General features: G+C 47.9%; 2 protein-coding genes across 8 annotated transcripts in view; both read left to right on the plus strand.

Annotated features, from left to right (window-relative positions):
• The window catches only part of HOXA3 (homeobox A3), a 45384-nt gene that overhangs the window by 15887 nt on the left and 7991 nt on the right, over positions 1–21506 (plus strand). For 2 of the 7 annotated variants that reach the window (XM_054190764.1, XM_054190765.1), the window contains 2 exons: positions 10284–10469; positions 14135–14235. The exons of 2 other annotated variants lie outside the window; for them this stretch is intronic. The gene's annotated coding sequence lies outside the window, so the exon portion shown is untranslated. Of the gene's footprint in view, positions 1–10283; positions 10470–14134; positions 14236–18129; positions 18209–21506 lie in introns of those variants that run through there. 3 more of the 7 variants (XM_054190767.1, XM_054190766.1, XM_054190770.1) reach the window with 3 other exon arrangements.
• HOXA4 (homeobox A4) lies at positions 6487–8798 on the plus strand. The gene is made up of 2 exons (XM_054190775.1): positions 6487–7137; positions 7645–8798. Exons 1-2 carry the CDS (start codon positions 6540–6542, stop codon positions 7971–7973), a joined length of 927 nt encoding a protein of 308 aa, XP_054046750.1. The 5' UTR covers positions 6487–6539; the 3' UTR covers positions 7974–8798.

Here is a 21506-nt window from a genome sequence, read left to right on the forward strand (position 1 = left end):
AATTTTGTGGAACAGTCCTTGCTTGAGGTGAAGTCTGTCTCTGGATAACAAATGGCAGCCCGTGCAGTTCACTGCCAGGTTAAGTAAATGCAGAAAAGATAAATCTGCACACCCTAGGAATCACCAGCAGAGCTCGCTTTAGACCAAGTTCACAGTCAACTCGTTTGCCTAGACAAGGCTTCGCAAACAATTAGAGTTGTTTCTTTATGTTTAAATCAAGGAGAAATGACCGAGACCCTCGCGGCAGAGAGCTGCAGCTTTTCCCCCAACGCTCGTCGCTACATTCCTTCCAACCTCACGCCCAGAACTTACCCAGCATTTCACCTGCAACTGTAACCATATAGCGCCTTTGAGTAACAGGCTTCCCTCCAACGCTGCCGAAAGGCTGTGCAAACTGATTTAACAGCACTTTACAAAGCTGCGAGATTAAAGAAAAGGAAAAAAAAAAAAAAGGCAATAATTAAAAATGCAAAAGTATCCGATTTCTCAACAGCAAGAAGCAGAAAAAAGAAAAAAAAAAAAAGCCCTTAGAAAGCTGGGGGAAACGGCAGAACTATTGAAACAAACAGTGCGAGTCTCTTACTCCTAAAAGAAGCTGCATAGCTTTTGTATATCTTTGTGGTTAAGGGCGTTACAACTGCAGGTCAAAAAGTTGAGGGTCAAAAGTTTACGTTTTGCACCACTCTTAGTCATTCGCCCAGACAGAGTTTGATGTCAATGTTATAGCCGAGATCTTGACTATCAGCACAAAAGATAAAATAGCTTTGAGTTACGTGTGTATCACAGTATGGACTCCAGGTGAACCCTACTGGCTGAATGACCTCAATTACCGAGGAAAGGATAGAAAATTCCTCTTTTCAAGAGTAATACACGTTGTATTTCATCTTGAATTATCGGCCACATTTGTGCCTGAATATCTCGGGTTCAGCCGCGGCAGGTAAACACGCGTGTTACCCCCACGGCAGCCGCTGATGCTGCCTCCTCCGAGAGTCAGGTAGCAAAATGTTTCGCCCTTGTTTATTATATAATAACCTGCGTTAAGAGGTTTAATGTTAAGCCTTCTCACTTTGCAAAATGGCAGGAAGATAAGATAGGAGCGAAGCTATTAACGCGTGTATCGATCCCAGCCGCGCCTTTGTTTTTGTTCTCATTTCTGTAGCGACTGCTAAACTGTGCTTAAACAGGACATGCTGGAGATAATAAGGGTTATATGTTTGGTCCGAAGGAGCTCGTTTAAAATGCGGAGCGGTGGGGCCGTGGCGTGCTACCGATGGAAAATGTTGCGGAGAAGCTGGCGTCCTGCGCCGCTCCGTGATTTGGAGGGATCTCTCAGCCTTCTGGAATTACTCGAGGCAGCGGTTCCCAGCGAAATGGGGAGCAGGGAGGGTTGTTTTCCCTCCCTCCATCCCCCCGCCCTCCTGCCCTCCCCTTCTCCCCCCAAAAGAAAAAGTTTAGTGGAATTTCTTTGCGTAGAGAGTTATTCCCACATTGCTGGGATTTTTTGTTCGTCGGTGTTGAAGTTTTAGCTCCTCGGCTAGGCGTGTCTGTAAGGGAGCACTGGCCACTGTCGCATAGGGAATTTCAGTCTTGGGGGGAGATCACAGCAAACCGGATTCAGCCTCAAATGATGAGGATGAAGGGTCGATGGAAGAGGGAAAGGATATTCCCAAATATTCATAAGCAGATACGAAAGGTGTGGAGGAGGGGACAGGGCGACGAGGAAGTCCGAGAAAGAGCGCACCTCAGCCCCCATCCATGCCTTTCCACCCCCAAGGCAGGAGGCTACACCGGCCTCTGTGTGGCTGGTACGCGTGAATTATTTGCCAGAAACACAGCTGGATCGTGGCAGCCGAGCGCTATTTCTCGGGTACAAATACGCGAGGGGTTAGATTTCAGATTAGCCAAAGTGATTATTGGAGATTTTGCCTAAAGTACCTGCTGAAGCCTGGAAAGAATATAATGCAAGTGTTTGCTCGGCGTGCAGGCGTTGTTCACAAGTTGCTGCTGTTGCTCACTTGTAGCGAGCCTGGCACTGAACGTTTGGGGAGCCTGCCCTTGCTGGAGATAGTATATAACCTTTCACATCCAGAGTATTTATTTGGTGTAAGAGCGAAGCCTGATAACAAGCTAAAAACCGTAGCCAAATATCTATTTTCTTAGAGAATAGCAGGCGGATTGTTTCCAAGAATAACAACGCATCTTTGATATACCCAGAACGAAAGCTGTTACTATAACCGGCTTACTCAAGAGTAGGTGACCGAAATCCATTTGTTTTCTCACCAAAACAATTAGTCGCTCGAATTCCATATTTTCAATCTTGTTTAGAATAAAAATATCAATGAGAATGTTTTCAAAGAAGTTGAAACCGCGACTTTGATAAACAGTGACTCTTATGAATTGTTGTTTAAATTATTCCTTTTTTTAAAAAAAAAAGGCAACAAACTGGAGCTTAACAGTTAATAATTTGAGACGAACTCTTTCTGTCCTTTCACTCTCTGCATTCAGCACACTGCTCTCTGGCGTGGAAGTTCTGCTCAAAAGACCATTCATTTAAAATCCAGGCACAAATCACATTTTACGTGTGTTTATTTAACCGCGCCAGGACAGAGCGAGCAAGTCCCGCCAACCACCCCGTTGTAAAGAGGAGCCCCAGTACCGGGGAAGTCCCCGCTTTTACCAAATGCTGAACTTGGGGCAAAACTGCGAGCAATGCCCCGGCAGCGACCATAGGGAAGGAGCGCTCCCGCCCGCTGAGGCAGGAGCAGCCTCGGGGGCTGTATCAGTCCCAGGAACAAAGGAGGGAATACAGTCGATACATTCCATAACGTTTACATTTTCCCGCGATTTTTTCTTAATTTTCCCTTAGAAGTAGTGACCTGGGCAAAGCACCCCGCTATCTAAAAGACACTGTTATAGACCTTTTAGAAAAACTAAGTCCAAGGCCGAGGTGAACTTCAGGTCACCGCGTCTAACAAATATGAAAATGTCGCCTGGTGAAGGGCACGCCTTGTTATTTAACAAAGACTGTCAATGTGTAAGATTAATAAGAAACAAAATGCACACGGTGTCACTTTTCGGTCACTTTGAAACTTGGGACAGCCTCGCATTCAAGAGGGGAAAGCTGGGGCTAAATATATTCAAAATGGTTCAAATCAAATTCAAACCAGGCTGCTAGTGAGATTCTTCCTCCTCCTACCGCTCTCGGTGGAGGATGCCCGGGCACAGCGAAAGGTTGACTTGAATTATTATTATTATTTATTATTATTGTTATTGTTATTACTACTATTACTATTCTTGTGGTTATTATTATTTTCTCTTTCGGGGTAATTACGTTTTAGCCGCGCATGTGGAGGGTAGCGGGAGTGCTTGCCTGTTTCACAAGAAAAAGGGGGATCCCCCTTTTCTCCCTCTTTGGGTATGTATGAGGTTGCCTCTTCTTGGTGCATGAAAATTGACTCTCTCCCTCTCAACTTAATTCCGGTGGGGTCCCCATCTCCTCCTCGGCCAGCCTCGGCCAGGAAACTCTCGCTCCTTTATTAACTGATTAAAGTCTCCTTCACCAGCGAAATCGAGCCTTTAATCCTTGTGGAAAAATAAGGGAGCTGGCCTATTTTTCCTCTCCTTTTCTTTCTTTGAGAGCTTAGGATGATGCTACAAGTTTGTTAAAGGGAAGTACCGGGGAAAAAAAGGGTTTCTGAGATTGTTTATTACAGCCATAAATCTTGCAGTAAAATGTCGAAATGGCCGTGTGCAAGATAACACTTGGTGGTCTTGGCTGGGTTCTTGTTTATGATAACAAAACCACAAAGACATGGAACAGGCCTTTTGGAGGTCCTGCCTCAGCACATCTTCGCGGACTAATAGAACCACACGAAAAAAACAGAGTTCAGCTGAGCAGCTCAGGTCACCTTGCAGATTTACAATCATATACAAAATTGCATCCTTCTCTCTGTAACCGAGCGCCAGAGCCCTACGGTAGAAAGAGACGCAGTGAAACAAGTATACTTTGAGATCTAATCACGGTAAATAATATGAAACAGAGCCCGGTCAGCTCTCCCAATATAGCGCTGAGCTTACAAACCGAGACACCACCTTTCGTTGCGTTTTACCGTGGCTAGGGAGCACGGCAGCCTCTGCTGTACTGCTCTGGCCAGAGTGTCTCAGGACTTGTGCCGAGGATAATATTTACGATAACCCAGTGTAATTCATCTGGTGCCGGCCGGCAGGTATTTGTACGTATGTGTCTGTATGTGTGCATGTATCTCTCTACGCCGGGAAAATGCTCTCTGTTCGTGGTGGACGTTGGCAGTCTTTTATTTTTTACAGGCACGTAGGTGGGAGCTTTATTCTTTTACAACATGGGTTGCTGTTGTTTTTTGGAGTTTTTTTTGGTCGTTGAGGTTTTTGGGGGTTTTTGGTGTTTTTTGTTTTTTTTTTAATATAAATAAAACAATCTCCCCTTTCCTGTCAAATGTGTGCTGTTGAACAGTTGCGGCTGTCTCTGTGTGCGTGTGTGTAACCGCATTTCCTCTCCATGCAGAGTAAATAGAGAAACTTATCTATTACCCCAGCTAAAGAGTTCCATAGATGTGCTGTTGGAAATGAGTAAGTAAATGTGTTTTAGCTCTTTTTACAAATTAGACATTCGATAGGAGGAGGAAATGAGTGATTGTTTAGATAAGTACCCCAGTATAGCCAAGTGTTGGAAATGTTCTAACATATTACAAGCCGCCTGCAATGGGCGTGTGTGCGTGTGTGTGTGTGTGTATAAAATATAGATCGATACGATGTGTGTCTTGTTAGATAGAATATATATTCAAATAGAATTTTATTGCATGTATCCATTATCTATGAAACTGCAAAAGACAATAATCTGAATTTAAACCAGGGTAACTGTTAATGTAACATCTTTAGGAGGGCAAGATCTAAACCGTATCGTATTTACGCTTGATATATTAGATGTATTTTCCCATACCAGCAGATGAGATTACCCACTCAGCAATTATATTCTCGAAGGGTGCGGTAAATATTTCTATGTGTTTATATGCTTTCCTGTAAAGGAGGAAAAAAAATAATCCGAAAAGTTCGCTTCTAACTACAAACGTACCAGACTAGCTGACGTTCAATAAGTATTTTTTCCCCCTTAGAATAAGAGCGTAATTAGTTTAACCATCAAATTTCAATTACCTAAGGTCAGGGCTGTTGCCTCTTTTCCCTCTGAGCAGCAAATATCGTTAACAGTCTCAGTTTTAGCAACGCAGAAGTGCCCGAGTGCCCTCTCCCTCCTACGCCAGGGTTTCCGAGTTACTTCTGCGAAGGCGCTAGCGATTTCTCGTGGAATTGAAAATTAAGAAATAAAGCCAAGATGAGGCATACCAAACCGACGGACATAAATTCGTAGTTTGGAAACCGCTCCTCCGCGGGGGGGAGTGGGGGGGGAAGGTACTCGCAGTGAGCCCTGCGATCGCCGGTAGGAAGTATTTTATACCGTCGCGTCCGCCTTCCCCTCTCTCCCTTCCCCCTCTCCTCCCCGTTATTTTCACGCTCTCTATAGCCCTCGCACCCCGCACGCCACTCCAGGACTCTCCTCGGCCTCCCCGCCACCTTCGTAGTAACTTTTGCATGTATTCCTCCAGTTAGCACGGCTCCAGAGGTGCAAAGGGCTACTAGCCCAAGGGCTCCCGGCCGCCGGCCGTCCGCAGCGGCGGGGCGCTCCGGGGCAAACCCCGAAGGGCTACCGATGGCCTGTGCCCAGCACCCGCTGCCGCCCTCTGCCTGCGCGCAGCCCCGGCTCCAGGCATTTGGAGATGGGCTTGTTTAAAAAGGATTGTGCAACGCCTTGTGCAATGCCTGCCTCCCTCTGGATCACGCAGCTGGGCTGCGCTCCGCTTCCTACGCTATCCCGCGGGGGAACGGAGAAACAAAAAGTGCTGGGGGGGTGGTGCGGGAGGGGTTGTTTGGGAGAAAGACTGTCAGAGCTGGATTAGTTTTATCTTGCTTGACACCGCGACTGCCGGACGCGGCCCGGGTCGGCGGGCGGGAGGAGCCGGGGATGCTGGTGAGGAGCGGCCGCGGGGGTACCTCAGCCCCCGGCCGGGCGCTCCCTCGGCGGGCAGCCGCCCCCCGGGGAGGAGGAGCGGCGGCGGCCCCCGCGCGGTGGGTCCGCGAGCGCGGAGCTGCCCCGCGGCCGCTCGCCCTCCTTCCATTTCCTGATCCGGGGTCCGCGGCCCCGCGCGGTAATTGGCGCTGGCGGTCAGGTGGTGATGGGGTGGCGGGGGGTGCGGGGGTGTGTGTGTGTGTTGTGTGTGTTGTAGGCGCTCCAGGGGTGGGAAGAGAGGAAGGGAGGGGAGTGCGGCGGGGAAAGAGGCGGGGGGGGGGGGGGGAAGCTGGAGGCCCAAACTTTGGCAGCGGCGAGCACTTGACAGCAGCGGGAGGGGGAGAGGGAGGGAGGGGAGGGAGGGGGGGAAGGGGAGGGGCCTCGCCGAGCCCAGAAAAACGACAACGCGAGAAAAATTAGTATTTTTGCACTTCACAAATTAATGACCATGAGTTCGTTTTTGATAAACTCCAACTACATCGAGCCCAAATTCCCTCCCTGCGAGGAGTACACGCAGCACAGCGGCAGCGCCGGCAGCTCCGCCAGCTACCACCCGCACCACCCGCACCCGCACGCCCCGCCGCCGCCGCCGCCGCCGCCGCCGCCGCACCTGCACGCCGCGCACCCGGGCCCGGCGCTGCCCGAGTACTTCCCGCGGCCCCGCCGGGAACCGGGCTACCAGGCTCCCGCCGCCCCGCCGGGGCCACCGGGGCCGCCTCCCGAGGCGCTTTACCCCGCGCAGGCACCCTCCTACCCCCAGGCTCCCTACAGCTACAGCAGCGCCGGCAGCGCCGCCCCGGGCCCCGAGCAGCCGCCCCCGGGCGCCTCGCCGCCGCCGCCGCCGCCCGCCAAGGGCCACCCCGGCCCGCCCCAGCCCCTGCTCCCAGGCCATGCCCTGCAGCGCCGTTGCGAAGCGGCCCCCGCCGCCGGGGCCGGTACCGGGCCCGGTTGCCCGTTGCTGCCCGACAAGAGCCTGCCCGGGCTGAAGGGGAAGGAGCCGGTGGTCTACCCCTGGATGAAGAAGATCCATGTGAGCACGGGTGAGTTGCCCTTGCCAGGGGGAGGTGGGGATGCGCCTGCAGAGGACGGAAGGGGGGAGGGTGCTCCCGGGGCCGGGATGGGTCGTTGCGTGTGTGGCTTTTTTTTTTTTCTTTCCCTCCTTCTCCCTCCGCGTTTCCTAATAAAAAAAAAAAAGTGAGAAACCTTTTGTATCCGGGGTCCTTTATCAAAAGATTTACGAGACGCCAAACTGTTAGGGCAGTAATTATAGCCCCCATAAATTTAATTGCCCTGCAGTGGCTCTGGGCCATGTGTCTTTGAAGCTTTTCTTCTAACCCAAATGCCCATCACCATTTTTTATTGCTCCTCGATTGTCCCCACTGTCGATAGGCTGTGAAACAATTTTTCTTGCCGTTTATGTATCTTATGTGAACCTGGTGTCAAGTTATTATATAATGATTATGTTCCATCGCTTTCCCCCCCCCCACCCTTCTCCCTTTCTTTCCTCTTCGCGTGTGTGTGTGTGCGCCTGTGTGTGCACGTTTCAGTCAACCCCAATTACAACGGAGGGGAGCCCAAGAGGTCTCGCACTGCCTACACCAGACAGCAGGTCCTGGAGCTGGAGAAGGAGTTCCACTTCAACCGCTACCTGACCAGGAGGCGACGCATCGAGATCGCGCACACCCTCTGCCTCTCCGAGCGCCAGGTCAAGATCTGGTTCCAGAACAGGCGCATGAAGTGGAAGAAAGACCATAAACTGCCTAACACAAAGATGCGCTCCTCAAACCAGTCCACACTGAGCCAGCAGTCCAAAGTACAGACACAGGGCCACCCCCATCCGCTCGATGGGGCTACACCCAACGCAGCCGCGCTATAAATACGGTTATTTTTTTTTTAATATATATATATATTTACCTATCTATTGGGGTTTTCCAGCTGCCCCGTGGTGGAGGCTGGCCGTTTGGACCAAACAACTGTGTAAAACAAAACAGGAGCAGGAAAGGAAGACGAGACGTGCCCAAGAACGGGCACATGTTTAAACCAAAACCCGGACGATTGTCTACATTGTATATAGATAATGGTTCCATGCCCATCATTTTTTTTCTATTTATGGAAACGCTGTCTTGCCCTCGGTGTAAGAGAGGGCTGGATGCTGTCACGGACGAATTCTCTATACCTAAGACGGACTCTTTTTTTTTATTTTTTTTTTTTTAGAGAACACGTTAAAAATAAAAGACGGTTAAAACAAAGCAAAGAACTCGTGAGACACTTGTGTAAGGCATTGACTTGAATAGCGCTGTTTCGTGGCGTGTTCGTGGACTCCCGTGTGCATGCGTGTGTGTGAGGGTGCACAAACACGTATGCACACACACCAACACGGGAGACAGAACGAGCACGTCCACGGGAGGTTAAAGACTTACGAAAAATATCCCCTTACGCTGTCTAAAGGAAAATGTTTTATGTATCAAAGGTAACTTAACTGGTTTTAAGTGTAGCCCCCGCAGTAGCTGTGATCTATTAGTTTTTCTCCACATTCCCTATTGCATTTATTTAAAGAAATATTGCTATAAAAGCTGTTGCTGTCTTCATATTTGGCACCGTCTAAATCGTTTGGGTCCATGTACAATTTGTGGATTTTTGGTGTAATGTATCACAGTGCCAAATGCTGGTAATAAAGATTATTCTGTACAAAAGAATTAAACGCTTGAAACACAAGTCCACTCAGTGCTGTTTCGTCAACCTTGTGCTTGGCTGGTGTTGGCAACCAGGAATGGAAAACAACGGTGTAACTTCTTGTTTTAACTCCGATTCATCTTGTCAATAAGGTAATGGTTGCTTTAAATATAGTGAAAAAAGTCCTAATTGCCCGGCTGTGAAAAAGAGCGCTGTAGGACGAAGAAAGTTCTTGCTTCATTGATAGGTGAGTGGTGTTCTCTTCAGCGGACTTATGGCAGAATTAGTCTGGCTCTCCATCGCTGTCCGTACGACTATTTTCAGCTGTGTTACAGAGAAACTGTGCTTCTGCTGGGAGCCAGTAAGCTCCCATGACGGGTTTTGCTGGCGGAGAAGTCACACATGCTCCTCATGATAGCACTTTAAATTTTTAGCCAGTCATGATTTATTCGTTCGTTTTCGCCCGATTACGATTTCTCAGTTGGCTAGCACATTTGAAGGGGAATACATGGGCGGTAACCTAAAGTTTCTCCAGCTGCCGTTTCTGTTTCCTTTTATTTTCTTTATAAGACTATTTCGAAATGTGTTGAGAAAGCCTCGGCAGAAACATGAATTTGGGTACAACTCAAGAGGTTTACTTGACCGAGATTGTCAAAATGACTGTGGGAAAATGGGGTTCGAGTCGTTCCAGCTCAGGCTGCGCATCTTGCTGCTTCCAGGCAGCTAAGGAGCACAAGCAAAGTGGAGCTGCTGACGGGGAACCTTGCTCAGGGCTTCCACAACAGGGAGTAACACTGAGCCGGGTAGAAAAAGACATGGGAAGGAACTCAAGTGCTAGTAAATCTTCCAGGGAAGGCCTGAAGGCCAAGACTTATTTACTTACACAAATACATCCGAGAAGGATTTTTGGAATTAAGGCTTCTCTTTGCTTGAGTGAGGCCGCCAGCATGGGTGCATCATCACCCCCTGGGTGAGGTAGCACCAGGCCCCAAGAGTATTGCCAGCATCCCCTGCCTGGCTAAGGAACGCGGATTGTCCCCGAGAAAAATGTAACGTGCCACTGGCAGAACACATTCAGCATCAAAGATATGGCAGCTGTAAATACCCTCAGCAAACACTGCTGTCTCCAAACCTGATGAAGGATCAGGCCTGGAAAGTGTGCTTCCACCCACATATTCCTGTTTACTAAATCCTGAATTGCCAGCTGCCTCCTTATAAAGGGGGGAAAATATAGCTGTAAGTGAAGTAACTACTGTCCACTAGTGTGTAACTCTTCATTTTGTTTATTGCTTGAGAATCCCTCAACATGTTCCCAGCCAAAATTAGCACAACCGAGCAAAATTACAGCTGAAATATATTAACTGGCGATGCAGGATTTCTTTAGTGTGCAGCCTATGCGTATAAACCTGGTTTGCTCCCATTGTAAAGAGAAATGAAATCACGCTGCAAATAGCAATTTTAGCGAGAATCATTAATCACCTCCTACAATAAATACTTCTTTGTAATTCAACAGCGGTTCTGAAAGGCATTCTCTTGGAAAAGTCTGTGAAGACGCAAAGGATTTTCCTGGAAAAAAAAAAAAAGTGATCATGTGTAAAGACACAGCATCTTGGCTGTCTGCTAAAAAAATGTACACTCTCTTGCTGGAGATTGAACCGCGGACTGCAAAATACTCCATGGCAGAGTATCGTCGTTTAAGGTAATTTTTCCTTCCTCCCCCACCCCTTCCCCCTCTGCCCGTGCTGGGAGCGGGGCGCTGCTCCCGGGCAGGGAGCCCTCCGCTCCCCGTCCGATACCGCCCGCCTTTACAATAACTTCGAAAATTACATCGTTCAGTTTAAATTCTCGCATTGTGCTCCCTTTGCTAAGGCAACCGGGAGTTCATCGAGAGGACAAATTTTCTATCCCATTAATTGTTTTTTTTAGAGGAGCAGACTGACCCTTCAAACCCTTGACCTTTAAAGACAGTGTTCTTTTTAATCCGGCACTTGGACCTAAATGTCTCTCCCCCCCCACCCCCGCCTCCCTCTCTCCCGTTCTCCCGGTGTCTCTCACACGGATTTATCTGCGCTGGCCACAAAGGCGAGCGCGGCCCAAAAACGCTGGAAGTGGAAGTTTGTCAATATTTCAAAGAAAGACCAAATCACCCCGGAGTCGATTTGCTGGCCGCAGGGAACGCCACGCCGTTAACCCCGGTACCCACCTCCCCTCCACCCACCAAGAGAAAGGCTCCTTTTCCCAGGTCCCCCTCCTCGTTCCTCCTCCAAGCTCTTGCTATACCTGGTGTTTTATTACACGGGGAACTCAGCTGTGACAAGCGCCTTGTGGTATTTAATAATTAGAGCCATCCTGCAATGGAAGATTACCCAATGCTGGGACTTTTTTTTCTTTCCTTTTTTTTTTTTTATTTTTTTTTTCCTTCAGCGTGCTTGCCGTCCCGTGGCCTTCTTTCCCAGTGTTTTTAAACGAGGAAGGGGGTGGGGGGAGCCCTCACACAGGCAGAGATCTTGACAGGCTTGCCATGAAACTCCGGCTCCCCCTTATTCCCCCCTCCCCTCCCTTGCCCCGCGTTGGGGCCCGATCCGGGCTGCCCCAGGCCCGCCCTCCGTTCCCACACCTCCGCCGGAGCCGGCCGGGTGGCTCGGGCCCGGGGGCCCCCGCACATCGCGGCCCCGGGGAGGCGGAGGCGCTGGCCGGGTGCGGAGCCTAGGGGCCTGGCCGGGCCGCGGCGGGGTGGGACTCGCCCCCCCGCCCCGGGGGGTCGCCCCGGGGCCGTCCCCTCGGGCGCTGCGCGGTCTCCCAAGCCCGGCCCACGCGTGTCCCCCCGGGACCGGGGAACCCCGCGTGGGCAGGGGAAGGTCGGCGGCCTCCTCCCCCCGGCCCCGGGCAGCCCTCCTGGCTCCGCCCGGGCCCGTGGACAGGCAGTGCTGACCCGCGGAGGGCAGCCCGGGGGATGCCGCCCCCGATGCTCCCCTGTCCGCCTGCCAGCAGCGCTCAGAGCCCCCCCGCTGCCACTGCAGACAATGAGGATCCGGGTTCAACTGGCTAATCTGGGGTGCTGGGTGTGTGTGTGCAAAGCTGCCCCATCTCGCTGTACATAGCGGGACAAACCCGTGTTATTAATGCCCAAGCGCTCTCCCTAGAAATTGAGGAGCTGTCAAAGCCAGCAGAGATTAGGGGACCCAAGTATGAGGATCCCTGCGCTCGCAGATAAAGGTGTTGCGTCTGTTCTGGGGGAGATATTGAAATTTTAATCTTTAGGGTCACGTGACTCATTAAATAATTAATGCAGATAGTCAGGAATGGATCTGTGGCCGTCAGTCCTCACTAGGAGTGATTCTCTCAGAAGTGAAACTCAACTCCTTATTACTGGAGTTTGTTTTTCTTTCTTTCTCTTTTTTTTTTTTTTTCCCTTTAAAAAAACCCCACCTGATTTATCTTGAAAGATTCTAAACTTCTTAAGCAAGCAGTAGGGTCTGTGTTGGTAAGTAGGTAGTGTGTATTTCTAGCTTGATGACTTTAATTGTTTGTGCTTGCTTTGTCTGCTGAGCATTTGCTTAACAAGTTTAATATTTAGAAATGTTAAATCTTTGTTTTAGCTGCCTTGTGGTCACATTACGGCTTTTGGTGATTAAGTGTTACCGAGGCAAACACATTTGATAATGTTCTAATTCACACTGTGGAAGGCTGGGTGCCACAGTGCAGGAGGACCTGCTTTGTTCAATTTTCCTGGCGTTAATAAATCACCGGCTCCTAATGCAGGGCCAAAAAAGCGATGGAAAGGCAGTGAGCATTGTAAAGGAAAAGTCATGGGCGAATTTCTCTATGACTCATTAGTCTGAACGATTTATGTACGAACTTAAAGTGCCGCAATGAATATTAGAGTTTGGGATAACAACAAATTAAAAAAAAATGTCATAGCGTTTGTAAAGTGCTTTATTGCTACTTAGCAACTCTTTCAAGAAGCAGCATAGTTTAAAGGACTGTGGCAGCGTAAAATATGGTGGCGTGACTTAATAGCTCCAAAATAAATAACAGAAAGTCGCTGGCACCATTTTCAGATACACGCTCCATATTTAACACGAGTGGGGCAACCCAGTCACGACACGCTTGATCGATGATTATTGCCGTTTGTAACAAGACTATTGATTAGGGATCAAAACGGCTAAGGTATGAGTTTGAGCTTAAAATGCCAGGGGGTTCCCTCTGTGCTGGAGCCGAGCGAAGGGAAAGGTAGAGCTAAGAATAACCCCAGGCAGCAGTGCCCGGGCTCTGCGATTGCAGATTGAACTTTCCATTTTCTTTTGTGTTTGCCAATAGATTCTAGCAGTCAGCGCACTCAAATTTATGAGACGGTAATAAACAGCTTAGTAGGCTATTATTGCATGATTTTATGTAGACTGGAGTTCAACACCAAATTTAAAATTATTAGAGTAATTATGGAACTACTATATTACCAAAGCAAAGTCTCTGCTCGAAAAGTTCTCCCAAGACAGACTTAATATTTCCAAGGCTCAGATGACACCCTTCCGCAAGAACTGTGTTATTTAATTATTAGCATTTACATTTACTGACAATTTTAAGATGCGTTAGATGGCTTTTATTAGCGAGAATGAATACGGAGGGTACATTATCATATCTGACAAATTCATATGTAAACGTGATTCAGTAAGTGGCGTGCGGATAATCTGACTATTGTCTTTTTGTACTGCGCAATATTGTTTATTTTAGGCGAAGAGAAGCCGTCCATTTTTTTCCCTCCTTCAATGGCTTTCAGTGTGTTTTGTGTTTCTTTTAAAAAAAAAAAAGGCTTTGGGCCCGATCCCTCTTCAGTGAGGTCAATTGCTAGTCTCTTATTGCGCTAGTGGTGGCAGGATCGGGCCCCGGCTAACCGTTTGAATAAAAGCCCAACCACAATACGCCCCGCATTTAAACTGGAACCCTTCCCGCGTTTTATTCAGCAGAGATGAACACCACGAGTTGTGTTTAATGTCTGTTCTTGATTAAATGATCCTAAACAAAGGTTTCCCAGAGGAAAATAAAGCAGACATTCATGTAACAAGAGTTTGGAATGACAATATTTCCAAACACTTGGAGACAGAAGGCATAGCTGTCTACGGGCAAAAAAAAAAAGGGGGGGGGGAATCCCAAACAACAACCACACGCTTTTATTTCTCAGCTCCCCGTGTTCTTCACCCGGGTGGGAACCCACGCTCCGCGCCGGGAGCCCGCGCCCTCTCCATCCCTGCCCGCCCCGCTCCGGGGCTCTCCCAGCGCACCCAGCAAACCATGTATTGCCTATGAAGGAGCAAAATACCTCCCCCGGCACTCCCCGGTAAGGCACTGTTTGTTGCTTCTTTACAGGGAGCCCCGAAAAAAAAAAAAAAAAAAAAAAAAAGAAAGCCGCTGGGCCGGGGCGGTGGAAGCCGGGAGCGCTTCAGCCCAATTCCGCGCAGCTGGAGGAGGTAAGAGCCGGGAAGCGGCTGGTTTTGCGCCGATCGCAGCTGTAAGAAAGCCATTTGCCCAGTACCTGCATGCAGAACGAGCCTGCTGGAATGAGATTTTTGGTGGTGGTGTTGTTGTTGTGATAAATATTTAACCTAGCAGGATATTTTTTTTTTCATTTTTTTTTTTCTGGATTGGCTCTATTCATCTTCCGTGGGTGGTGAGTGCGCGTGTCTGGGCAGACAAAGAAGTGTACGGGACCTGAGTGATCGCCATCCTTATAAAGGCATTGGGGACAGGAAGGATGCAAAGTCATTTGAAGAGCGAAAGAGGTTGAGAATTTCTTTGTCCATTCTTAGCTCCTTCCCAAATCAAAGGCGCAAGGCGAGGGGAGAGCGGGGTTGGAGCCATTTCGGTGTTGAATGGCTTATCGCGGCATGTTTGTTTGCCTCCTCCTCGAGGAGTTCCGCAGCCGGTCCTGCAAACGTGGAGTTCGTGTGCGGATGGTAGAAAACCTGATTTTTTATTTTTTTTTTGTCTGAGTGCGTGCACCAGAATGGATGGCGAATAAGTTTGGGGTATTTGTCTGTCCTGGCCTGCTTTGCAGCGGGCGGAGGTCGGTGTTTGGTGGTTCAGGGTTGCTGGAGTCCTTGATGAGCTTGGTCCTTTGGCAGGAGAAATGTAATGCTTTTCATAGTGACCATTTTCTTATGCCGGCCGCCGAGAGGGAGGGATTACATAGAATTAGCTCAAATTCCTGGTAGATTTACCTGCTTATTTTTGGACGCTGATGTACAATTAGTATATTTTACTACCTTTTAAAAGCGGCCATAAATTACAGGACTACAAGGGCTCTTTGTGTTAGCTTAATGGGCTGCTTAAATCTTAACTACAAAAAGGCGCTGCAAATGTCTATTCACGCTTGTGTTAGGAAATTAAAAGCGAAAATAACGCTCCGGAGGAACCTTCCTCCGGTGGCATGTACCCACAGCACGGCGTGCAGAGATATTTGGGATTCCTTAACGGACCCATCGCTGGCAGACTCCGCTGACTCTGAGCAGAACTTCTCCCACAAGGGCACAGTCGATAGCTCTATTCCTTTTATCTGCTTGGAAATGATCAAAGACCGACTTTATCTCTATCAGACGCACAGATGTAGGTAAACAGGTCTGCGTCCCGGCAGATTTCAAATCTTTCGAGGAAGCGAGGAAATAAATACTTATATCGTACGGTGATTCCCATTTCGTCTCCACATGGGAGTGATAGGCTTACCTCTTAACAACTGGCATAAAAGTAAACTTGAAAGACAGTAAAAACTCTAAATCTAATTATGTTGAAGGTAACTTTAAATAGCATAAATGCTAAGAGTGGCTATTAATGCCAGAGCTGGCACAAAGGGTCTCTCTTAATGAAGAGACGTTATGAACTCAGATCTGTTTGTTGTTACTGAGCCTGGAATTTCAGCTCAGCTCGAAGCCATGTGTATAGAACACAGAAAAATCAGTAGCAGACCTACTGATAAACTCCACATTTTTCTGCTAGAAGCGGTGTTTCAGGTCTCCAAATCATCGAGGTAATAAAACACAATGTTGAATGCCCAGGAACAGGAACAAAGCAATATATGGGGTGGCGGGGGAAATCTAGCGTCTGCGACTCGCAAGACCATTTGAATTTGTATTTGAAAACTCGTAATCACGATACTAGAGCAAAGAAAGCTTTCTCCAAAACCGGCGGAAGGGAATAATTTTCAGCTGCGACCCAGGACGGCATAAAGTTAGGCAGACTCCCCCTTCCGCCGTCCCAAAGCACACCCTGTGGAAGGTATTCACACGTCAAGAAGTTACTTTTCTTAAGAATTAATTAGTTTCCCCACCACATACACGAAGTTAATTGTTAAACAGTAGTTTTAGCATTAACTTGACCATTAATACTAATAAAGATGTTCATAGAAACAGGGTTTTGAAGCCAATAGCCATAGCTAGCGTTAAGGCATTTAAGCTGACTTATGATTGTGATTTATTGCTTTTGTAGTTTCTATTTGCTCAGGTCTGTAACTTCTAAAGCCATCTTTCTGCTTTTGACGCAAAGCAGTCGATAACTTTTTACAACAGCCCCAAGAAAGACTTGCTCTGCTTTTTTCGACATCTGCTCCATTCCCCATTAATTTCAGTTTCATTGTTGCAGAAGAACTTCTCTGTGTGTTTCTTTCATGGGATCTAAAGGCACCGTATTTAAAAGAGCCGTGAATCCATCTCGAGTAAATATCAGCCCTGGCTTACGTTAAGTTCGAGAGCTGTGGAGTTACCAGTCGTGCTGATGGTTACAGACTTGGGCACGTCGTGTGTGAATAGTGCTCTCTCTTTTTCATAGGTATATAGCTCTTATTCCAGTTCTTAGTGAGGGATAATATGTGTCTTTCCTGCTACTAGCTTAGTCGCTTCCATATGAAAAATTGCAAATTCTTCCTCTGTTGTAATGTCACGCTGACTTTGCTGCAATGTCCACTGCTCTACACTGTTGCTGATGGATTTCAATTCCAGTGGCCCACTCACACAATCCAAGCGAGAGTAGATAAGGCTTGCCCGTAACACCAAAAATCGCTTTGAAAAAGAAGTCTCCTTCCATTCTGTTCAATGAAGTGCAGGTGAAACTATAAGAGGGGATATGCAGTTAGCTGAAAGTTTTCTCCGGACTCATGGGGGATGGTGGAAAGGTTTAGACAAGGGTTTATACATCATGATGCAAAATGCTGGAGTCACAGAACACGTTAAAAGCGTGAACTATCTGCTTTTCTTTGACTCCTTCCAGAAAAGTTATGTGAGTTGAGGGTTTCTTTTGTTTGTTTAGCTTATTGTGTCAATAGCACAAGTTAAACAGTCTTACAGGGAAGATGTGGTGTGTTCGCACACAGGAGAAGCTGCCTGGCTTGGGGGCCGCATACAACTTTGCTCTTATTTTTTTCTTAATTTTTTTTTTCCCCTTAGGCGGAGAGCTCCCCCTCCCCATTTTTTTTTTTCCATCGTTAGAAACCTATAATTTTGTGCATCACTCAAACTAGCTGTATAGGAAATGCGTAAGCACAGGTTTAACAGCAAGGTCCCAAAAGGTTTTGCAAAATTCAGAGCCACGCCAGTGAAGGAAGGTGTATTCTTCATAGTGTGTTACAAGGACAAAAATCAACTAGCTTCTTAGAAGAGACTCTTTTTTGCCTTTGTCAGGTAATTATAGGTCTTTTTAGTTTCTACAGGAGCCCTGATGTAGCGTGTGGGAGTTGAGCAAGCCCTGTACAATGGCAGGGTAGAGGCGGCTGGGGGTGGGGGGAAGGCTGGTAATCGTCCCATTTAGAAGGGGGCTGGAAATAATAGTATTAAGATTTGGGCTTTCTTCGGGGGTTGCAGAGGACATGCGACGTGGAGCAGAGTGGCGGGCCTGCGGAGCAAATGCCGGTTAATTAGGCTAAGTATCAAAGTGCAGCGTAATGCCCTATTATAAGAATTCCTCTTACCTTCCAATGGGCTTTGTGTAAAGAAATATTGGTGTGGGAGGAAAAAGAATTAAACCAATCTCCCCCCCCCGCTTTATCATCTGCATCTCTTGGATTTTTTTTTTCCCCTCCCGTAAAACTCTTCTTTAACATATTGGGTTAAGGCTTTAAAAAGCAAAGGCTCGCGCTAAGAAACGCTGTTCCTTCAATGATTCCCTATTTCAAATAAAAGGATTTAAGTTGACGTATGACCACGTGAGCACATAATACAGCGCATTATTGTGGCATTTGGAGTGGAGACCCGGTCTGGCTCCGTCTGCGATTACGCTTTTCCAGTTTCTGTTCAGAGCAAGCACTGCTTTCTATTATTTTTTTTTTTTCCTCCTGCCCCCATCACCGTCCCCGCAAGAGCTGGCCATTTCGCTGACAGCTTTCGTTCCTTATGGAAAGGTTATTGTCGAGCCGAGAGGACGAAATGCTTCGTTAGAAAGGATGGATTTTATTTTAAGGTATTTCCGTTGATTGTTCATTTATGTGGTGAGTTATTGCTGTTCGAGGCAAAGGTCAGTAGCAGAGGCTGGAGCGAGTGCGTGTGTGTGCGTGCGGGTGTGTGTGCACCCGGAGCCAGGCTGCTTCCCCCTTTGTTTCAATTTGCTGCGGTAAATATTCAACTCTCCCCTCGCAGCGAGCAGAGCAGGGAGAGTTTGCTTCTTTATTTATTTTTCTCCATAGAGATCCCACACTGCTGCTGATGGCCAGCTGCCTCAGCTCCAGCCCCTCGATTGCCATCTTATCATTATTTATGATCGGCTAGAGATGGGAAGCCTCTTTTATTGTCGCGTTTGGACTTTTTTCACCCCCCTTAATTTTATTTTATTATTTTATTCGTGTGTTTGTGTGTTTATTTATGTGTGTATTTGGGGAAGTCGGAGAAAAAGATGCGGGGGGGTGGGTGGGGGGGTGGGGAGGGATGCTCCTCGGTCGGGGTCGTGCTCGAGTGTGCGGCGGCGGCGGCGGTTGTTGTTTTATGGGTGTTTGTTCGGCCGCTGCCGCTCGGTAAATCGATGAGTATGCGATCGTGCTGCCATTTTATTTATGATGCTTTAGCGGTACTTTGTTTCCCGTGCGCGGAGGGCTGCATGGGCGCCCAGCTCTATGGCAAAGCTTCCCCTTCCCAAATGAGCCAAGGGGCTTTATTTCTCCGCCGTGAGAAGGGGCTGAACCCAGAGCCAGCCGTGGCTTCTAACAATAAATCGGCCTTGGAAATGTGAGGGCTTTCTCTCTCTGAATGGGGATCTGGAAAGCGAGAATAAAAACGGGAGAAGTGGAAATTATCTTGTGGGAGAACATATGGTAGCCCTAAATTCATATCCATACCGTCGTTTATTTAAATATAGGTATATCCGTACGTATAAATATATAAGTATTTGCATATACTTATAAATACGTGTGCGTAGCTATACATAAAAAAAAATGTACTTTAAAAGACGAAAGTGAAAGACTACTTGGCTATTCAAGGAGGGCAAAATGCTATATAAAACGACATTTGCACGGTGTGTCCTGGCTTTGGGAAAGGTCGGAGCGCTGGGGCTCACTTTCCTCCGGTTCGCTCCGCGCCCCTCGCCTATTCCTGCTGTACCAATTTGTGCCCAGTTACCGGGCGCTTGTATTTACTAATTACTCATCTTGTAAGGGGTTACAAAGAGAGGGGGAGAGAAAGAAAAGCAAACTGTGATAAAAACTCCGCCGTAAACGAAAATAATAATAAAAAAGGTTATTTCCACTCGGAGCTATTGGCGGGAGCTCTGCAGAGACCTGCAGGGTGGAGATGTTGGGGCTGGTTTCTCGCTTTCCTGCTCTTAAAGCTGTTCTCGGAGCAGAACTGACCCAAAGAAATGCTATTTCCCCTTCTCGCCATACTGAAGCACGTTGTCCTTTCTTAGACCCGGCCTCTCTCTCTTTTCGGAGAGGGGAGGAGAGCTGTTTCTCTCCCAGCTGTGTGTCTAAAAGCCAAGGTTGGCTTTGCCGTATTTTGAAATGGGCCAAAACGCGCCTCAAAAATAAAGTACGGGCTTTAATTGCAGCTCAATTACTTGGCAGCGTTTCCTCTGATTTATGACCCAGTTCGGATGCATATTGACCCAGTTAAAACACTCATAAATAATACAGTCCTGGTCTAGAGCAAAAGAAAGCAAGAAGAGTTTTGGAGGAGAGGGGGATTTCGGCGAGTTGTGTAAATAACCTCAGTCTGCTGAGCAAATAGCAGAGAGTCCGTTGCCATTCTTTAGTGTTAGAGAATATAAACAATAATTCGGATTAACCACGGCTTGCTTCGATAGTTCAGTCTTTCTCTAAGGCAGTTAACACCCCCTCCTAACTCTCTAACGACTTGGTCAAACACCACTTCCAGAATTGGTTCCCTTCTCCCCGCCTTGCTATTTCATCCCTAAGAGATCCCCCCAAATCAGCCTTGAATTATGGTGCTGCCTGCTTCCATTTCGGAGCATCCAAGGACAAAGCGCTTTACAGGCATTATTTTATTCAGAAACTAAGAGTAATTCCATGAAAGGGGGAGAGTCCCGCAGATCGGAACCCTTCGGGAAGAAAAGGCAGCTCATTTCTGGCCCGGGAATCAGCCCCAAACGCTGTCGGTCCCTCCCCGAGCTGAGCCCTATCGTTCTCCGCGGAATAGAGCAGAAAGAAAATATTCGGCCTCTGGGAAGGAAAGATAGATAAAAGCAGCGGGGATCTGTGCGTTGGGACACTTATCCCGACATCATAGGAGACATTAAAAAAAAATAATCATCTTCTCAGGTTTAAAATTACCTCTTTGGGGAGAGAGGGGGCGTGGGGAAACGGGACTAATAGGCGAAATCTCGCAAAATACTCTTTGCAGGCAGTAAGAAGAATGGAGGAAACACTTCAGTATTCCTATGAACCACTTCGGTTCTCACGATTAAAATCCCTTGCAAATCCCTTCAGTTTTCAAAAGACCCCCTCCCCCCCGCACCTCCCAGTCCCCGCTCTTAGATACAGACATGTAGTCAGAATATCCCGCTGGAGATCGCTCCAAAGTTTAAAGGCGCTCCTAGGAAAAGATCGCCCAGGCTTTCGGCAGGGCTCCCCAAACCGGCAGGCTCCCCGGCGTCCGCAGGTTCCTGCAGTCCCCGGCTCTCTGTCTCTCCCTTGCCAAATCCTCCTCTCCAGTCCGGGGGGTTCCGCCGGGGCGCAGCGCTGCCTCTCGCTATTTGGCCGGGCAAGAGGGCGAATGGCAGATCAGCAGTTTCAGAAGAAAGTGTGGGGTTGATTATTGACTAAAAAGACTTTGTTTTTTTCCTTCCGATGCAACATTCAAGGGGTTGTTTGAAGCAAAACGCATACGCGGGATTTTTGCCTCTCCTCTCCTCCTACGCTGCCCGCTTCCCCTTTCATGTGGTGCCTTCTCACTTATGCCATAAGGAGCAAGTGTTTTCTGTTTTAGTGCTCTGTTTACAGCTTTGGTGCATGAAGTCATAAATCTTGCATAGCCATAAATGACAAAAACCATTGGTATGCGTAAGAGGCCACCCCAGCCTTATAGTGCTTTTTATTTCTCGCTTCCCCCTCGCTTTGTTTGTGCTTTAAGATGACGCCGGGCTCCCTCGTGCTTTAAACCGGCTAGTTATATTTTTAATGCCTTAATTAACGAAGTAACGTCAAATTTACACCTAGGCATTATTCGGAGACTCCGCTTGATGCACGGAGACCATAGTCCAGCTACTAGAGGGGCAGGGGCTGCAACTTTATTTAAGTTCTCCTTTGCACGGT

Source organism: Rissa tridactyla, chromosome 2 (assembly GCF_028500815.1).
Source record: "Rissa tridactyla isolate bRisTri1 chromosome 2, bRisTri1.patW.cur.20221130, whole genome shotgun sequence".
NCBI classification, from domain to species: domain Eukaryota; kingdom Metazoa; phylum Chordata; class Aves; order Charadriiformes; family Laridae; genus Rissa; species Rissa tridactyla.